The following is a 15388-nucleotide window of genomic DNA, read 5'->3' as shown; positions in this document are numbered from 1 at the left end:
TAGTCAAACAGGGCACCAGAGAACAAAAATTAAGAAGGAGAATCCTGGTCGTGAGCAAAAAATATAAGCTTGCAACTGTGAGACGGAGTTTGCTGACTGTACTGACTCTTGCTCTTCAATCGGACGTTAGGGATGAAAACCTTGGCGCTAAAAGCATGCCAGCAATACTATCCACTGGGCTCCGGACATCATAGCCCTGGTCATGTTGTGCTCGCCGGCCGAAGCATGACATATCTCCTGGGTCTATGGAGGCCTCCATTCATGCTTGTCTGTTAGACCCGCCAAGCCACCTTATCCTTACTGCTTGAGTATAACAAATATAGACTTCAACTTAGATACACACCAAAGTAATCCTTCGATGGTTCAAGGAATCAAGTGGTGTTCTTGAGTTTAGTCCTCCACCCCTACGCAAAAGTACTCCCTACCAGTCGAAGATATACCATATAGCATTACGTATATCAAAGGTTGCTGACGCTCAATCAATGCGTCATCAGAAGCTACCAAGAAAGCCAGTGAAACATTACCGGGGGCCATTCGTCGAGTCAATTCATAGAAACCAGCCAAGGCATGACACCCGGGTAGTTGATCTCACTAACATTCGACTAGCTGATTGGACCTCTACTTTGACAGTTTTGGCTGGTATAAACCCAGCGGATCACCTAGGAGCATGAGCAATTGGTGCCGGAACAATTGATGTAAGGCTCCCCAATTCCACTTGCATCAGTCAGTTGCACATGACGTATGTGTTGATATCTGCCTCAACGTGATAGTTCTGTCTATGGAGGAGCAGCAAGTTGCTCCTCGATGGATTTGTGTAGTACATACTTAGCAAAGGAGTCAGGGATCAGAGTGTGTCGAATATGACTTACGTAGAGCTCAATGAAGGGAAACTTACGCATAATATAGAGACGTACTTAAGGTATATATTCCTTAGTGTTCCCTGTAAGCCTGGGATTCTAATCCATTTTTCTTTATCATCCCTTAATTCCAACCCATTTGCTGCCATATTCTTTTCTTTGCCTGAGCCAAGTTAACCATTACCGCTCCAACAAGCATGTCTAACACAGCGAACACCTGGGAGCCAATAGGCAACACCATTGTCAACTATGCCATTAACAAGAATGCCGAACCAGTGATTGGGTTCCTCTTGCGCAACGACGATAACCGCGTGACAAAGGTCACTGCGTATGTTGGCCGTTACGAACCAACTGGGGGAGATATTCTATACGGCGTCGAGTTGACCTACGAAGAGGGCAAAAGAAGCATCCGGGTTGGAACCAGAGGCGAATCTAGCAAAAGTTTATCTCTTGAACATGGTGAAAAGATCAGCCACATGGTGATACGCGCGACAGATCGCGTTGACGGGATGGATGTGAAAACAGACAGAGGTCAACACTTCACAGTGGGAGGAAGTGGTGGAGAACATCATGAGCAGAACACAGGGAATGGACTGCTCTTGGGATTCCATGGGACCTATAAATACGGTCAACTTTGGAGCATGGGAGGTATCTTCCAAAGGTCCTCAGAGGGTAAGCTTTTTGAACGTGGTTCTTTTCCAATGAAATGATCGTATGCTCACATGATGGCTTTTCAGATATCTCTCAAGATGATATTTAGGTCGGGTCTGAGGCTGTAAGGGTCGAAGAAGAATGCAACTCAACTTGCATGTCTCTGGGGAATACATTTAGTTCAACCTAAACGCATGGCTTATGTACTACTGATTTTGTTGGTTAGGAATGAGATCACGAATGATCTGTTGCCTGTTGATGTTTAACCCTTTGTGTGTAGGCTTGGGTCATCAAATCCTACATCTCCAAATAGTATGAACGCTTTGTAGCTTCGTCCACTGTTAAGGCTAAGACGTACCGAAAGTCTACCCGTACATTTATTCCGGGACTCATATAAACAGTAATAATAGACGATTGATCGCGTAGTTTAGTCTTTCGCATCACTCTACTCCAAAGCACCCAGAAGATGCACTTGCATGAAGGCCCAACGAACGAAAAAGGGAGGATGGAAAGCTTCCTCAAAGAATCTAGTATTGTACAAAGAAACTCTATCATATACCTTAACTTATACATACAAGACCAACCCCCCGGAATCCACTTCGACACGAGAACGTCTAGAACGTCTATCCATCATAAAGAACTCGTGGAGCAACAATGTAGTTCGCTGAAGTCTTCAGAGCTGTCCGTAGTCATACTCTATTGAATAAAGCCTCTATCGGATGCTTCCAAGATTGCCTTATACCAAACATTCGCCATCTTTGCATAGCCTTGCTCATTTGGGTGGGTGTCGTTTGCGACTCCATCCGTGGTATAATCCTCGGGGTACGACAGCTGGTTGTTATCATCGTCTGTCTCAGGGTCCATATCGGCCAAAACGATACGGACACCCTCTTTTTGCATGCTGTTGGCCAAAGAGCGGTATTGGCGATTGACGTCAGGACGGTTGGCCTCAATCTTTTTCTGTACAGAGGGTATTAAGGTGGACAAGACAATCGTTGTGTCTTGTGTGTCCTCAGCTTCCAGAAAGCTCTCAATAAGGGATCGCATACGATCACTAGCATCTGAGATGCTAATGTTGAGTCTGCAGTCGTTGGTTCCCGCATTGATCAAAACCACATTCGGCTTATATTTGAGAGATCCCTGGGCCGCTTTCGTGACCTGATCGATCGTATCGCCAGAGTGCGCCTCGACATCCTGGAGGTGGCCATGTATGTTAATGACATTTCAAGATTGAAGACACAGCTTGAGAACCGCTTTAAGGGAGGACAACGAACATTGTCTGTCATGCTACCGTGTTGTTTCGTTCCGACCATATCGACTTTCCAGCCGGCCGAGGTGAGTTGATCCCGTAAAGGCGCCCGGTAACCATTTCCAGAAGCAGAGTTTACCCCCCAAGTAATCGAGGCGCCGAGCGGGAGAATTCTCAGAGGCACCTTATCGGCTCTTGTTGTCACACTACCAGCCTTAGCAGGGGTGAAGATCCCTGTTCGGAGTGGAATCGCTGTGCTAGATATAGCTGATAAGAGAAGAAGCCAAAGAAAAAGAAGAGGATATGACTGGGCCATTTTTCCTTTTGCTATCGTGTCTGTCAAAATTGCTTCGTGTTCACACTTCAGGGGTTCCTGGCTGGTGTTCTTATTGCATGCTCTTAAGTGATTGCGAAGAGTTGCGAAGGTTGGTGAAGAACTATTTATCCTCCGTAGATTTAGCGACCGTCAGCCACGAAGATCGGCATCCTACGGAGTACATACGAGTACTTGGCCCCGGTCCCCCGGGCTATCATCACAGGGCGATGCAGAATCCTTCGGTCCACAAATCCTTTGTGACCCACTCGGAGGCTATGTGAGCGCGGATGTTGGAACATTCTTAATTGTTATTCGGCAGCTCGTCTGCCATATACACGTACAACGCAAGCTCCTAAGAAGTAGGGCTATTTTTACCCGGACCTATTAGAAGTAGGTAATAGGTAGAGCAATGATAGCCTTTATTTATCTCAGTAATCACCCATACGATCTGCAGAAAATTATGTCATATAAGGTTTCTGTGGCTCATACTCAGTAATGCCCATACGCAAATTGTATCATAAGTAATAGCCATTCAAAAATAGAAATATTCTGAGGAACGGCAGATCTCCCAATATATGTACCTTACCCCTCAAAAGGCGGGGATTGCTGTGCCAGTTATATGAACATCTCGGAATTTCCTTGCCGATTGTTGGATTATGCAGGAGCACTGTGAACCCGTCATGCAGGATAAAACTCTAGTAAATTCCGATATGAACAGAACGTGAAGGTGTGTTGCATTTGTATATTAAGGCCCCCCCATCCGCGAGAGGCGTCAGTCTACTGATCCTTTGACCCTCTGGTCTGAACTCTAGTAGTATCTGCCAAACGGATCTTACTATAAATATCAACTATGATGTTGGCTACCAACCCCTTGGCATTCATTCTAAGCCCTGCGGGGGCCTTCGAGTTTATAGGTGGAGCTGTCGCTTTGGTACGATAGCTTACCCTACATTGCTATTGCTTATCTTAGTAGTAGACATCCTGTGAGCCTTTCACCTGACACGAGCATTGTAGGTTTCCCTTGCAGTTATTGCCTCGTGGTCGTACAATGTGTTCTTCCATCCACTGTCGAACTATCCTGGGCCTCGGCTCGCTGCAGCCACTAGGCTCTGGTATGCCTGGCATTGTGCAAATGGTTCTTTGCCATTTGCCATTCACGAGCTTCACCTCAGGTATGGTGATGTAGTCCGGGTGGCTCCTGATGAGCTCTCGTATATCCACCCAGATGGTTGGAACGAGATTTACGGTCATCGTCCTGGAAAGTCGGAGATTCCAAAAGATCCAAGCTTCTATTCAAGTACACTATCTGGCCCGGAAGGTGTCTTTCGCGCCCCCCGGGACCGCCATGGATACCTTCGAAGACAGATGTCACATGGATTCTCTGAGAAATCGATGAGAGAACAAGAGGACACTATACGAAACTACGCGGAGCTAATGATTAGCTACCTGAGCACTCAGGCCAATGGGCAGAAGGAGAATGCTGTGGACTTCACCCGTTGGTACAATGTGGGTACTGATTTGATTCCGTCCCTCGGTATCATGGTAACGTTTTGCTCCGTTGGACTAAATTTAGATTAGTATTTTACATTCGATGTCATGGGTCAACTGGTCTTCGGAGAATCCTTTAATTGTCTTCGAAGCTCTGATTTTCACCCCTGGGTGAGCATAATATTCGACAGCATCCGTTACAATGTGTTCGTTCGATGCACCCAGTTCTGGCCCTGGCTAAGCCCGGTCATCAGAAGGTTTATTCCGAAGAGCTTCCAACGCCGTAAAATTGAGCAGCAAGCCCTAACCCGAGAGAAGGCAAATTATCGGAAGACCATCCATGACGGTCGAAATGACCTGGTCGCCAATCTCCTTAAGCCTGACAGCGGTGTGACCGATCCGGAATATCAATCAACGGTACAGACATTGATCGTTGCGGGCAGCGAGACAACTGCCTCCTTGCTGTGCGGTGTTACGTTTCACCTTCTTAACAACCCAGAAAAGCTGCAAAAGGCAGTGAAGGAAGTCCGGAGCGAGTTCGATTCCGCTGATAAAATTTCTTTCGTCAGCATAAACAAGCTTCATTATCTTCTCGCTTGCCTGAATGAAGCGTTGCGTGTTTATCCTCCTGTGGCCGATGGATTGCCGCGGAACACGGGATCTAATGTAGAGGTGATAAATGGTCGGCCAGTGCCCCAGAATGTATGAAATTGACCGACTGGGTTACTCAGTTAGTGTCTTGGGAACAACCGATTGACAAGATACAGACTGCCATTCGCATGACACACTGGGCGACCTACCGTTCTCCCCGAAACTTTGTACGTCCTAATGAGTATATCCCCGAACGATGGTTAGGTAATGCGCCAGGATTCGAGAACGATCACAAAAATGCCTTGCAGCCGTTCCATGTTGGACCTCGCAATTGCATTGGCCGAAAGTACGTAATTTCCCTGAATTGCTGATACTGCACCGTACTGTTTGACGCCAGCTGACAAACAGTAGTCTTGCATATATGGAAATGCGCCTGCTCTTGGCTTTGGTGCTCTGGAACTTTGATCTGGAGCTTTGTCCAGCTTCGAAGGGCTGGGATAAGCAACGAGTGTACAACCTATGGGAGAAGCCGGAACTCAAGGTCAAAGTTTTGCCTAGGAAACCATAGTCGCAGAGGTCTCGTACTAGTTGCCAACCCTTTGCGCTGGAGGTGTTCATTTTTGTGAAAAGTCCAGTATTAGCGACAAATCCAGCCAAAAGGCCACAAGCTATCCATGGTAGGTGTAGTATAACCTCAGGCCTGTAATGGAATATAGTGAACTAGTTGATTTCATGCCCCTAATGTCGATAGTAAGTCTGTTAGCCAAAAATAGCATTGGTTGATTTCCACAAGGGAAGTTGGAAAGCTCGCAAACCAATCCGTAGAGTGGAAAGAAGTACTCCGTAGTTCGAAAGTGCTTAGATGATGTCGAAAATTTAAGACCGGATGAGCGCCTTACGAAAAAGCAGGTGCATTTAACAAACATTGAAGCGCTCTTCCATTCATCATCAGACCCTTCCATTGGCATCTCACTCTAGTCAACCCTCTCTCTTTCCTTCTGCCAACCCAGGATAGACCTCTGTTACTTCGCGCAAAGCCACCATCATGAACAGAGCAACTCATACTGTCGATCCCCATGGGGACTTGATGATAGTCCTCTAGACTGCAGAAATCCTCTTTGTAGGTTTCGAGTCGCCCTTCCTAGCAATCACCGAAGAACCTATAACAAAGCCCTCTGCAAGCGATGCACAGGGGGATGAACGGGAGAAAAAGCCCATTAAACAATTAGCACAAATGTGTCTCGGTGATTTGGTGCAGAAGGGAACATCATATATACCTACCTCAGCTATGAATACTCAGTTATGCTGTGTCCCTGTATATGAAGGAAGGGGGAAAGATTGGATATGTCTGTGGTTAATTTAGGAGGATAACATGCACTCAGGTTACTATATTATAGTTGTAGCAATGTTCTCCAGAAGGTCCAGTTATCTGTTCAAGGCGAATAGCTTCGCAGCTCCGGATCAACTGTTACGGAAATATTTCAATCATGTTTTTAGACACTTTTATGGCAGCTATTCTTATTACGACAATAATGGCATAGTTAACTAACCTGTGCCACTTAACAAGCTCCATACCAGGTTAAGAAATTTTGTTTTTTATGGACCACCGATCGAATTAGGGTTAATGTACCCCAGAGAAGTTTATAAATGGCTTTCCAGCCTCTGGAAACGTGTATTAATATGCACAGAGGCTCATAGCAGATTCTTCTCTTTCCTTATTCATAATTGATCCTATACAGGCAATAATTGCAGAATGCTGCCATCTAGTGGCCGTGCCTGCTATCTCCTCCTAGCTCCCTTTCGTAACAGGATGTGTAGTAGATTGTCCAATAAACACAGGACAAATTAGGAAGGGACTAAGGAAACTGGAAAGAAAACAATTCTAACCTAGGCAATAATGCCTCCCTATCTAAGTGAGAATCCACGGTGTAAAATGTAACTTCCCTTGAGCCCATGACCAGCCGGTTCATAAGTCTCCGAACCCAACGCCTCATCAAATGCAGATATCATATCCTCATTCATGTGCATTTACTCTTCAACGTATCCTATCATTACTGTACCATTCTTCAAGCCCGCATCTTCCACGCTGTTGTCAAGCGAGTCAAGCAGATTGTGACCTAGCGAGTTGAGCTCGAACTCGACACCCGCTTTATCTGGCAACGGAGGTTCGGCCTTAAGCCATTCGTAGATTCTTCGGACGGGGTCCTTCAGAGCGAAGCGTCGGATTACTCTTCCGGATGGATGGCGGAACTGAATGCGTGTAGTCGTAGCCGGGTCGGCGGGGGGCTCGGTGTGAGGCTTATCATCTGGAATCGAGGCGAACGGAGAAGTTTCAGCTTCGCTCTTTCCGCCTTGATCTGCTTCACCCATGCTGATGTCCTCAGTATCGGCTGCTCGGCCTTTGCCTTTCACATCCTCGACACTCCGAGTCAAATCGTCAGGATCTTCCAATTTCTGAGCTTGAGAGGGATCTCCACCAAGACTATTTTTCATTGCCAATTCCATCATCTCCTCTTCCGTCATAGCATCGATGCTCTTCTCCTTCTCTGGTTTCCGCTTGGCCACTGGGTTCCGCACATTGTGCTTAAGACTGTAACGGTCCAGAAATTCATGCAGCTGCATCAGGAACTCTGCGGCCTTCACCACAGGCGGCCCGGACCACACCTTCATCTGTTCGCCGGTACGTGGATCGACAATGGCAATATGGGGGTAGTTGTCGGAAACGTCGCTCGCTTGAAAATAGTATTGTAGGTACGGCGCAGCTCGTGGGTCGTCTTTAGAGTACTGCAAAAAGAGGAAGTGTTCTTTGATAGTGTCTCGGATTCCAGCGTCCTTCCACAAGTCCCTGTTCAGCAGCTGGCAGTCAAAGATGGAGGGATCTTGTATATTGACCAGCAACCACCTCTCATTCTCACGGCCTTCCTGACGGGCTATGTCCCATGGAAGTCGTGACATGATCTCAAAAGGCGGACGGTACATTTCGGCAAGCATATTCGATTTACTCGAAGCATCAGACGCACCCCCAGTTGCTTCTGAAAGCCTCTGGCGACGTGTGGCATCGTCTTCCCCTGTCCATATCGAAGAGGTGTCCCTCTGATTGAAGATGCCAGGTCGATCTAGCAAATCCTAAGGTTAGCTGGCGAACGTGAAAGGGTGCCGACGACATGGGAATACTGACTGCTTCGCTGCTGGCGGGCACGCAATTGACCTAGTATGCTTGTGTGCATATCGCCATCGTCGAAGTCCGCATCTGGGCCTACGAGTGTTTCTGTTGTGCGAGCCATCGGAGCACGCACACCATCATCTTCAACTGCTGCTCCTCCACCTCCCCCACCGCCGTACATTTCCTCCTGGAGACGCCGAGCCATGGCCTCATCATCTTCATAGGTAGAATTCTGTGGCGCTTGGTGTCGAGGGGTAGATCGCGCTTCGTCAACAGTGACCTCGTCATCAGAGCCGACATGTACAGCCCCACTATCGCCTGCGGCAGGTCGAGCTCCCGGAGTACCTGATGTAGATGGTATGGGCTCATCAGTTAATGGTGCGCCGCCGTTTTCGAAATAAAGTTGCATAGCTTGTTCAATATTGTAATCGGCTAAGTGGAGATACTGAGTGGCCAGCTCAGGGCTCGAGCCCGTGATCTCGGTGAACTGAGCCACCACATCGTCGTTCATAGCGGGCAGAATGCTTGCGAAAGGATGCGACGACGGTGAGTATTTGAGGAAGATGAGCGGGGGGTTAACTTGTTGTGACAGAAGGAGCTATCCCACAAGATTTAGTGTATTGAGACTTGTGACGAATGTGATGCAAACAGCTGCAAACACCAAATAATGACCTGTACTTGCTCAGTGAATAAAAAGCTACCGAAGTCTTAATTAACAAGGATCGAAGTTATCTGGTAAGAGGGATTAACTCAACATACGAGCTTTTTGTCACTTAGCGTGATCACTGGCTCCAACGGAATGATCTGAAATATAGCTTTGTAGAACTGGCCCACATCATCAGGTAGAACCGAGTGACGCACTTTGCTTGGTGGATTTGGGACTTGGATAATCAGATTCTCCGCCACCGCGGGGATAAGCGGTCTTTACGCGCGCACCAAGGATTGCGTTATTGGCTTTTCCACCGCGCCGTAGTTACACCCATGTGATTTTCCTTTTTCGGGGCATTGGAGGACGCGTGACGCGAGGTGGAAAAACGCGTGAAGGCGGCGCGAATGAAACGGACCTCACGGGCCAATTATGCCTGGTTGAGGCATAGTCCATAGCCTGCCAAGTACCTGTCATCGAACCTCTAGACCTAGTAGCGACCTATTACTTTTATGTCTACTACTACCACCTCCTTCGTACTTGCCTATTCATATTTTCTCCTTCACATCTGTTCCTTCCCCAGCGGCCAGCGATAGCCTCGAGCGCTCACAATGACTGCTTCAGTTCTCGGCAAGCGCCAACGGAACACTCTTGAAGTAGGAGGTACGATTGCGCGACATTGAGATATCCTTCACTCTCTCCTTCCTCGGGCGTTATTGAACCTGACCCATGCTAACTAATTGGTATTAGTGCCAGTGCTACCAGTGCGCAGTGCCAGTAAGCGCCGAACACAACCGCCTCGCATCCTTCAAGAAGAGAATGCACCGTCTGCACCGACAACACGCCAACTGCGGTCAAAGACAAGGGGTGGCAGTGCCTACCAACAGGAAGATGATGCCAAGTCCAAGGACGTCTCAGATAGAAATGGATGTGTGAAGGATGAAGAGCCGGAACACGGAGCGCCATCTCCTACAAAGGCACAATCACGTCTCCGTTCCTCAACATCAATCAATAGAGACTTATCGACGGGGAAGTGCGCCGATACTCAACCGGCAACTACAGATGAGAATACGACACCAGTCGAATTCAAGACTCCTTCAAAATCCAGATACCGGGACGCCCTTGACTCGCCGCCTATAACACCAAGACACCGGGTTCAGGTCGGAGGAATCTCGTTAACCCCGCGTACCCCTCGACAGACGTTAACGCCACAAGCCACACAAACCACACAAACGATCTATACTCAAGCCAGACAATTGTTTGCCCGGGGCGCAAACTCGGGTCGCCTTGTTGGCCGGGAAGCGGAACGGGAAAAACTAGCCTCGTTCATACAAGATGGTCTGCAATCACGGCGAGGTGGTTGTCTGTATGTCAGTGGTCCTCCTGGGACGGGCAAAAGTGCCATGGTCAAAGAAGTGTGTGATGAGCTTGATCTAGGCTCCGTGAAGGTCACGCATGTCAATTGTGCAAGCATGCGAGGTGCTCGAGATGTCTATAGCAAGCTCATCGAAGATCTTTGCGACGATCAGCAGATTTTCAAGAAGAGTGAGGCGGAGAGGCTAAAAGCCATGTTCACGTCCAATAAAAAGCAGGATGAGATGTTTCTGATTTCATTGGATGAAATAGACCATCTCCTTACAGCTGATGCGGGTATCCTGCAGTCTCTGTTCGAGTGGTCATTGCAAGGAAAATCCAAGCTCATGCTTATCGGAATTGCCAACGCGCTAGATTTGACCGACCGTGCATTGCCACAGCTCAAGGCAAAGAACCTGAAACCCCGTTTACTCCCTTTCTTGCCCTACAACGCTGGTCAGATCGCCAACGTAGTCACTGAACGTCTCCGCTCGCTGCTCTCTCCTGGCCAGTGCGATGATCCAAAATTCATTCCCTTCGTCCAACCGGCAGCTATAACGTTATGCTCGAAGAAAGTCGCATCGCAGACCGGCGATCTGCGAAAGGCTTTTGAGCTCATCAAGCGCGCTATCGATCTCATCGAGCAAGAAACACTACAGAAACTTGAAAAACAGAACGAGAACCCGGAGAGCCCATCTAAAACAATACTTGTTGAGAATAACAATCTCTCATCCCCCAAACCAAAGCAAAATCTTACATCAGCATATACAATACTTACTGCACCACGGGCCAGCATTGCCCATGTTGCACGCATCACTTCGGCCACATTTGGACAAGGGACTGTCCAACGACTTCAAGGCATCAACCTTCAGCAAAAAGCGGCCATTTGTGCATTGATTGCGCTCGACCGTAAACGACGTGAAGGGGAATTCCCAGGCACACCCTCGAAGACCAAGCATTCGGCCCCAACAATCAAGCAAATCTTCGATACCTACTGTACTCTATGCCGGAAGGATAATATCCTCCACCCACTTACAGCCACCGAGTTCAGAGATGTACTTAGCAACTTGGAGACTCTAGGACTGGTTGGAGAGTACCAAGGCAAGGGTCGAGGCGGCACAGTTGCTGGTGGTTCGAACATCAGGCGCTCTCCCTCTAAGTCGATGAGTGGGCCCATGACCCCCAGCAGAGCCATGGACGAACAAGGCCTGGTTTGTTTCGTGTCCCAGAAAGAGATCGAAACCCAGCTTTCTGGCCCAGGAGAGGGCATCCTCAGACGGCTGCTCACGGGCCAAGGGCTGTGATATGTATAATGAACCGTACCACACAGATGGAGTTTATTGGATAAATTTTTGTCGTCAATCGTTTGCACTAGTGTTGGATCCAGGGGTGCATTATTTGTCTAGCGTTTACCATAGCATTCGCACATAGCGCTGTATAGTTTATATAGATACGATCATAATGTTACTGAGAATAAGACAATATGAGTTATACATAAGGTGTCATAAATCGCGAACACGTCTCTACATATGAATAAGCTATCGACTAATCGAAAACTGAAACAACTATACAATCGATTCCAGTCGGGTCGCTGAGAAGATGATGTTGCGAAAGCGCGCAAACCAATAAGCAACACAAAATGGGAGGTAGATACTTTATGCATACAAAGGGACAAATAGAATCAAAAAAGGATAAAACATACATGAGAAAACATTTCGAGGGGTATGCGAAATAATAGCGAATGGGATGGTATGATTTATACTTGAATAGTAAAGAAAACAAATGGTGAAAGAAGGGCTTTGAAAAACAACATGATGAGTATATCGCAACTTCCATTGTCGTACATCGATCTCGACTAACAAGGCCTGCTGAAAGTCTGAGTGATGTCGACTACATACATATATTTCCCTCCTGAGGTTATACTGTTGTTTTCGTTTTCTGGATTCTTTCTTGCGGTTTTTGGGGTGATGGTAGTCATTCTTTTGCTTCGCTTTGGCAGATAATACGTTTAGTCGTCATCCATTGGCTTGTCTTCCAGGGTTACGCCCTTGGGTTCGCTGTCGGCCAAGCTGTTGCGCTTGCTATCCGTCCCGGATTCCCCGCTTGGGATGACGGGGAAGCTGGATCGGTTACCGAGACCGGGCTTGCGGGTAAATGAGGCGCGAGTGATGGAAGCGCGCTTCTCGACATCGGCTGCTGGAGTAGGAGTAGGGGTAGGAGAGTCCTCTGGTGCTGTTACCGCCGCCATTGGTGGGGGGGTCGAAGTGCCGGAGGAGGGAGTTTCGTTAGCAGTAGCCGAGACCGAGGAATCACTGGATGTGCCGTTGGGAGTAGCCTCAGTAGCCGCAGCCTCAGTGGCAGCGTTGATGTTCACATTTGATAGTTGTTCCTGAGCGGTCGGTGAGCTGTTGCTGCTAGGGACGTCCAGGCTGTTACGGGTGACCGTTCGCCTCTCAGTCGGGCTGGAGACATTGACTGGGAAGCGGCCTGCCTCCGAGGGACCGCTAGAGCGATCCCGTCTATGCTTCCGAGGAGGAGCTGGGCTGTTGGCCCGAGTGCGATCCACAATGGCACGAGCTCGAGCTTCCATAGCTGCACGACGGTTACTCTCATCCGTGCTAATGGCACGGGGGCGGCTGATGGAACCTGTGACCCCGAGAGCGCTAGACTGGCGTTTCAATTCTCCAAAGATTGCATCCTTGTGAGCGAAAAGGTCACGGATGAGACGGTAGCTGTGACGCTCATTCATGGTAAGGCTGCTCTCAACACGTGGGCGAAGAATGCAAGGAGACAGTGCTTGCGCAAGTGCAGAAATGTAAGCCTCGTCGGCAGATGTGAGGTCTATCAGGCGCGTAAAATGGGTCATAACAGCGTCAAGCGTAGCAATGTTATTGAGACGGAGCTGGCCAAGTGTGCTTTGCAAGACCTTGATCCGGCCTTCCTCCGTCGTCTCATGAGCGGTGGTAGAATAAATGGTCTTAATGATTTCGTAAACTTGGGAAGAAACAAGGGAATCTATGAAAAAGCCAGTCAGCACAGATCTCCGATGTGTTGAGGTAAAGGTCGTACGAACCTGGCAACTCAAGAAGATACAATTTCAACACGCTTGCAACAATGGGAACCTCATATTTCTCTAGGACTTCCTGGTAATCTGCCTTGCTGTTGTTCAAAACATTGCGAAGGTGGTGAGTAGCTGCCAGAGGGACATCATAAAGCCAGATAGCACGTCGTGCCTCATCACCCTCAAGGTCCGGGTAGCCTATAGTATTCCGTTAATGCCGATCTTTGAAGTCAGGGACAGCTATGATCTTACGATTATCGAGATAGGTCAACAGCGTAGTAACCAGGACAGGGACTCGTTTGCGATCAGCTCTTGCTCGGGCCTCAAGGTCCACGCCGAAGTTCTGATCTGGGACGGGTCAGTTATTGTCCAACTTATACAAGACCTATTGACGATATCATACCTTCGACAGAACCATAGTAGTTTTCATATGCTTGGACGCGAGGTACGAAACCTCCGGTCCGGTAATTTTCAAGAAGATACCGTAGATCTCCAAGAGGCTGAATGGTCTCCTGGTAAAGCATCATATGATCCACTGTGCTCTGCAGATTGGGGATGACATTGCTGATTGCACCGGAGAAATCGAGGACAACTGCCTTGATCGCCTTAAGCCGGTCCAGCTCACACTGTTCCATAAACCGGAGATTCTCCACGATCTCTTCCTCGAGTTTGCATCTGATCTGGTCCAGCTTCCGCACAGCAACCTTGTACCGTTCATCAGCCTCGCGCGCTTCTCTGCGCAGTTTCTCCGCCGGCGTCTCATTCGGATGAGCGTTGTTGAGAGGGTTCCAGCCTGCCAACATTTCCGAGACGGTAGATATCGGGGACTCGCTACCGTCCTCGCTGTTCGCCATTGATGTTACACGCAAGAGAGGCGTCTTCTTTTCGGGGATGCCAGTGATCTGGAACACCTTGGGGCGCCATTGATATCGCATCTTGCTGCTATTAGCGAATGTGCTACCCATGTTACCCACCAACCGGAGCAAGCCATTGTCGACGAGATCCTGCCCGATCCTTTCCGCATAGCTGACACTGGTGGCATTCATGTGTTTCTGTGTGTATTCCACAATGTCGGCACCGGTCGATGTATTCTGATAAGTGCCGATGATGGGCACCTTGACATCTCCCATCTTGATGTTCTCCAGTATGTGCACCAACAGCTGCTTGAGACCCTCGGGTGTGTAGACGTGATCGCCGATCTCCATAGGCTCTTCCTCCTCTGCCTCCTCCGGAAGTACGATCTTGGGAGGCGCTTTGACTGGCGGACTAGCCTCCGGAGCCTGGAAGGCGAGCTTATTCTCTTCCTCCAAATCTTCCACCACGCGGCATTTGTTGAAATAGTGGCTCCGCAGTTTCTTGACCAAGTCTGCCTGTTTTGTGTGTTCTTTGATACGGGCCTGAAGGTCGTCGTGTGAATTCTGGATTCGTGCCTCATGCTGGTCGCACCAACGACGGAAAGGTGAGACAACTAATTCGCGAATGTTCGAAGCAATCTTCTGGTGATTCTTGGCCGCTTCGACCATCTCGGTGCGGACACCTTCATATGCCTTCACGTCGCCCAGAAACTTAGCATACGTAGCACCAGCCATGGTCGGTGTTGACCTACCTTCTTCACGCTTGCCCCATCATCCTTTGCAAACCCTGCTCCCGTCAACCGATCCACGGTCGGCGCAATATCCCCTAACCGGGCGCCATATTGATCTTCCGCATCGGCACGCATAGACGCGATTGTAATGATTTGCTTGTTTTCGACAACGCCTTGCTGGAGCTTCCCATAAAGAACCCCCAGGCCAGTAGCGTAGTCCGGCGTCCAGAATGAAGCCGCAAAACCGGACATAGTGGCGGTTCCTCGAGGATGCGACCTGTGGAAATCGAAAAAGAAATGAACGGTCACTGTGGATTAGGTAAGGGTATCTCAGAATAGCATCAGAACCTAGGAAAATGAATGACCTCAGTCGCCAACAAAGCCACTAATTAGAAACCAGCCACCACGCTTAGGTTGGGTATGTTCGC

General features: G+C 48.6%; 6 protein-coding genes across 6 annotated transcripts; 3 read left to right on the top strand and 3 right to left on the bottom strand.

Annotated features, from left to right (window-relative positions):
• Positions 1–1054: 1054 nt before the first annotated feature.
• BDV38DRAFT_281707 (uncharacterized protein) lies at positions 1055–1617 on the top strand (the record flags this gene model as incomplete). The annotated part of the gene is made up of 2 exons (XM_032059616.1): positions 1055–1529; positions 1595–1617. The coding sequence occupies 2 exons, from the start codon at positions 1055–1057 to the stop codon at positions 1615–1617; spliced, it is 498 nt and encodes a 165-aa protein (XP_031914840.1).
• A 587-nt stretch (positions 1618–2204) lies between these two features.
• On the bottom strand, positions 2205–3073 carry BDV38DRAFT_281706 (SGNH/GDSL hydrolase family protein; the record flags this gene model as incomplete). The annotated part of the gene is made up of 2 exons (XM_032059615.1): positions 2205–2702; positions 2783–3073. 2 exons carry the CDS (start codon positions 3071–3073, stop codon positions 2205–2207), a joined length of 789 nt encoding a protein of 262 aa, XP_031914839.1.
• A 381-nt stretch (positions 3074–3454) lies between these two features.
• Positions 3455–5770, top strand: BDV38DRAFT_60110 (cytochrome P450). The gene is made up of 6 exons (XM_032063615.1): positions 3455–3800; positions 3889–4004; positions 4088–4579; positions 4652–5263; positions 5329–5498; positions 5564–5770. Exons 2-6 carry the CDS (start codon positions 3924–3926, stop codon positions 5718–5720), a joined length of 1512 nt encoding a protein of 503 aa, XP_031914838.1. The 5' UTR covers positions 3455–3800; positions 3889–3923; the 3' UTR covers positions 5721–5770.
• Positions 5771–7180: 1410 nt separating this feature from the next.
• BDV38DRAFT_270311 (DNA-protein crosslink repair co-factor UBX5) lies at positions 7181–8826 on the bottom strand (the record flags this gene model as incomplete). The annotated part of the gene is made up of 2 exons (XM_032057131.1): positions 7181–8268; positions 8331–8826. The coding sequence occupies 2 exons, from the start codon at positions 8824–8826 to the stop codon at positions 7181–7183; spliced, it is 1584 nt and encodes a 527-aa protein (XP_031914837.1).
• Positions 8827–9431: 605 nt separating this feature from the next.
• Positions 9432–11771, top strand: BDV38DRAFT_60044 (AAA family ATPase CDC6). The gene is made up of 2 exons (XM_032063612.1): positions 9432–9624; positions 9712–11771. The coding sequence occupies exons 1-2, from the start codon at positions 9573–9575 to the stop codon at positions 11616–11618; spliced, it is 1959 nt and encodes a 652-aa protein (XP_031914836.1). The 5' UTR covers positions 9432–9572; the 3' UTR covers positions 11619–11771.
• Positions 11772–12236: 465 nt separating this feature from the next.
• On the bottom strand, positions 12237–15378 carry BDV38DRAFT_60057 (GTPase-activating protein RGD2). Its single transcript, XM_032063614.1, has 5 exons — positions 14982–15378; positions 13779–14922; positions 13628–13723; positions 13388–13573; positions 12237–13329 (listed from the first exon to the last, which is right to left on the bottom strand). Exons 1-5 carry the CDS (start codon positions 15210–15212, stop codon positions 12323–12325), a joined length of 2664 nt encoding a protein of 887 aa, XP_031914835.1. The 5' UTR covers positions 15213–15378; the 3' UTR covers positions 12237–12322.
• Between the last annotated feature and the right edge of the window lie 10 nt (positions 15379–15388).

This window comes from Aspergillus pseudotamarii, assembly GCF_009193445.1.
Source record: "Aspergillus pseudotamarii strain CBS 117625 unplaced genomic scaffold BDV38scaffold_19, whole genome shotgun sequence".
Lineage (NCBI taxonomy): Eukaryota > Fungi > Ascomycota > Eurotiomycetes > Eurotiales > Aspergillaceae > Aspergillus > Aspergillus pseudotamarii.
This window is presented reverse-complemented; position numbering and strand designations above follow the sequence as displayed.

Excerpts from the sequence above, each read along its gene's own strand:
- BDV38DRAFT_60044 (XM_032063612.1), top strand. The coding sequence starts at position 9,573 with ATGACTGCTTCAGTTCTCGGCAAGCGCCAACGGAACACTCTTGAAGTA. Across the intron at positions 9,625-9,711 it reads GAACACTCTTGAAGTAGGAG|TGCCAGTGCTACCAGTGCGC; the intron begins GTACGATTGCGC and ends AATTGGTATTAG.
- BDV38DRAFT_60110 (XM_032063615.1), top strand. The coding sequence starts at position 3,924 with ATGATGTTGGCTACCAACCCCTTGGCATTCATTCTAAGCCCTGCGGGG. Across the intron at positions 4,005-4,087 it reads TAGGTGGAGCTGTCGCTTTG|GTTTCCCTTGCAGTTATTGC; the intron begins GTACGATAGCTT and ends CGAGCATTGTAG. Across the intron at positions 4,580-4,651 it reads ACTTCACCCGTTGGTACAAT|TATTTTACATTCGATGTCAT; the intron begins GTGGGTACTGAT and ends AATTTAGATTAG.
- BDV38DRAFT_60057 (XM_032063614.1), bottom strand. The coding sequence starts at position 15,212 with ATGTCCGGTTTTGCGGCTTCATTCTGGACGCCGGACTACGCTACTGGC. Across the intron at positions 13,724-13,778 it reads CTACTATGGTTCTGTCGAAG|ATCAGAACTTCGGCGTGGAC; the intron begins GTATGATATCGT and ends GACCCGTCCCAG. Across the intron at positions 13,330-13,387 it reads GTATCTTCTTGAGTTGCCAG|ATTCCCTTGTTTCTTCCCAA; the intron begins GTTCGTACGACC and ends GCTTTTTCATAG.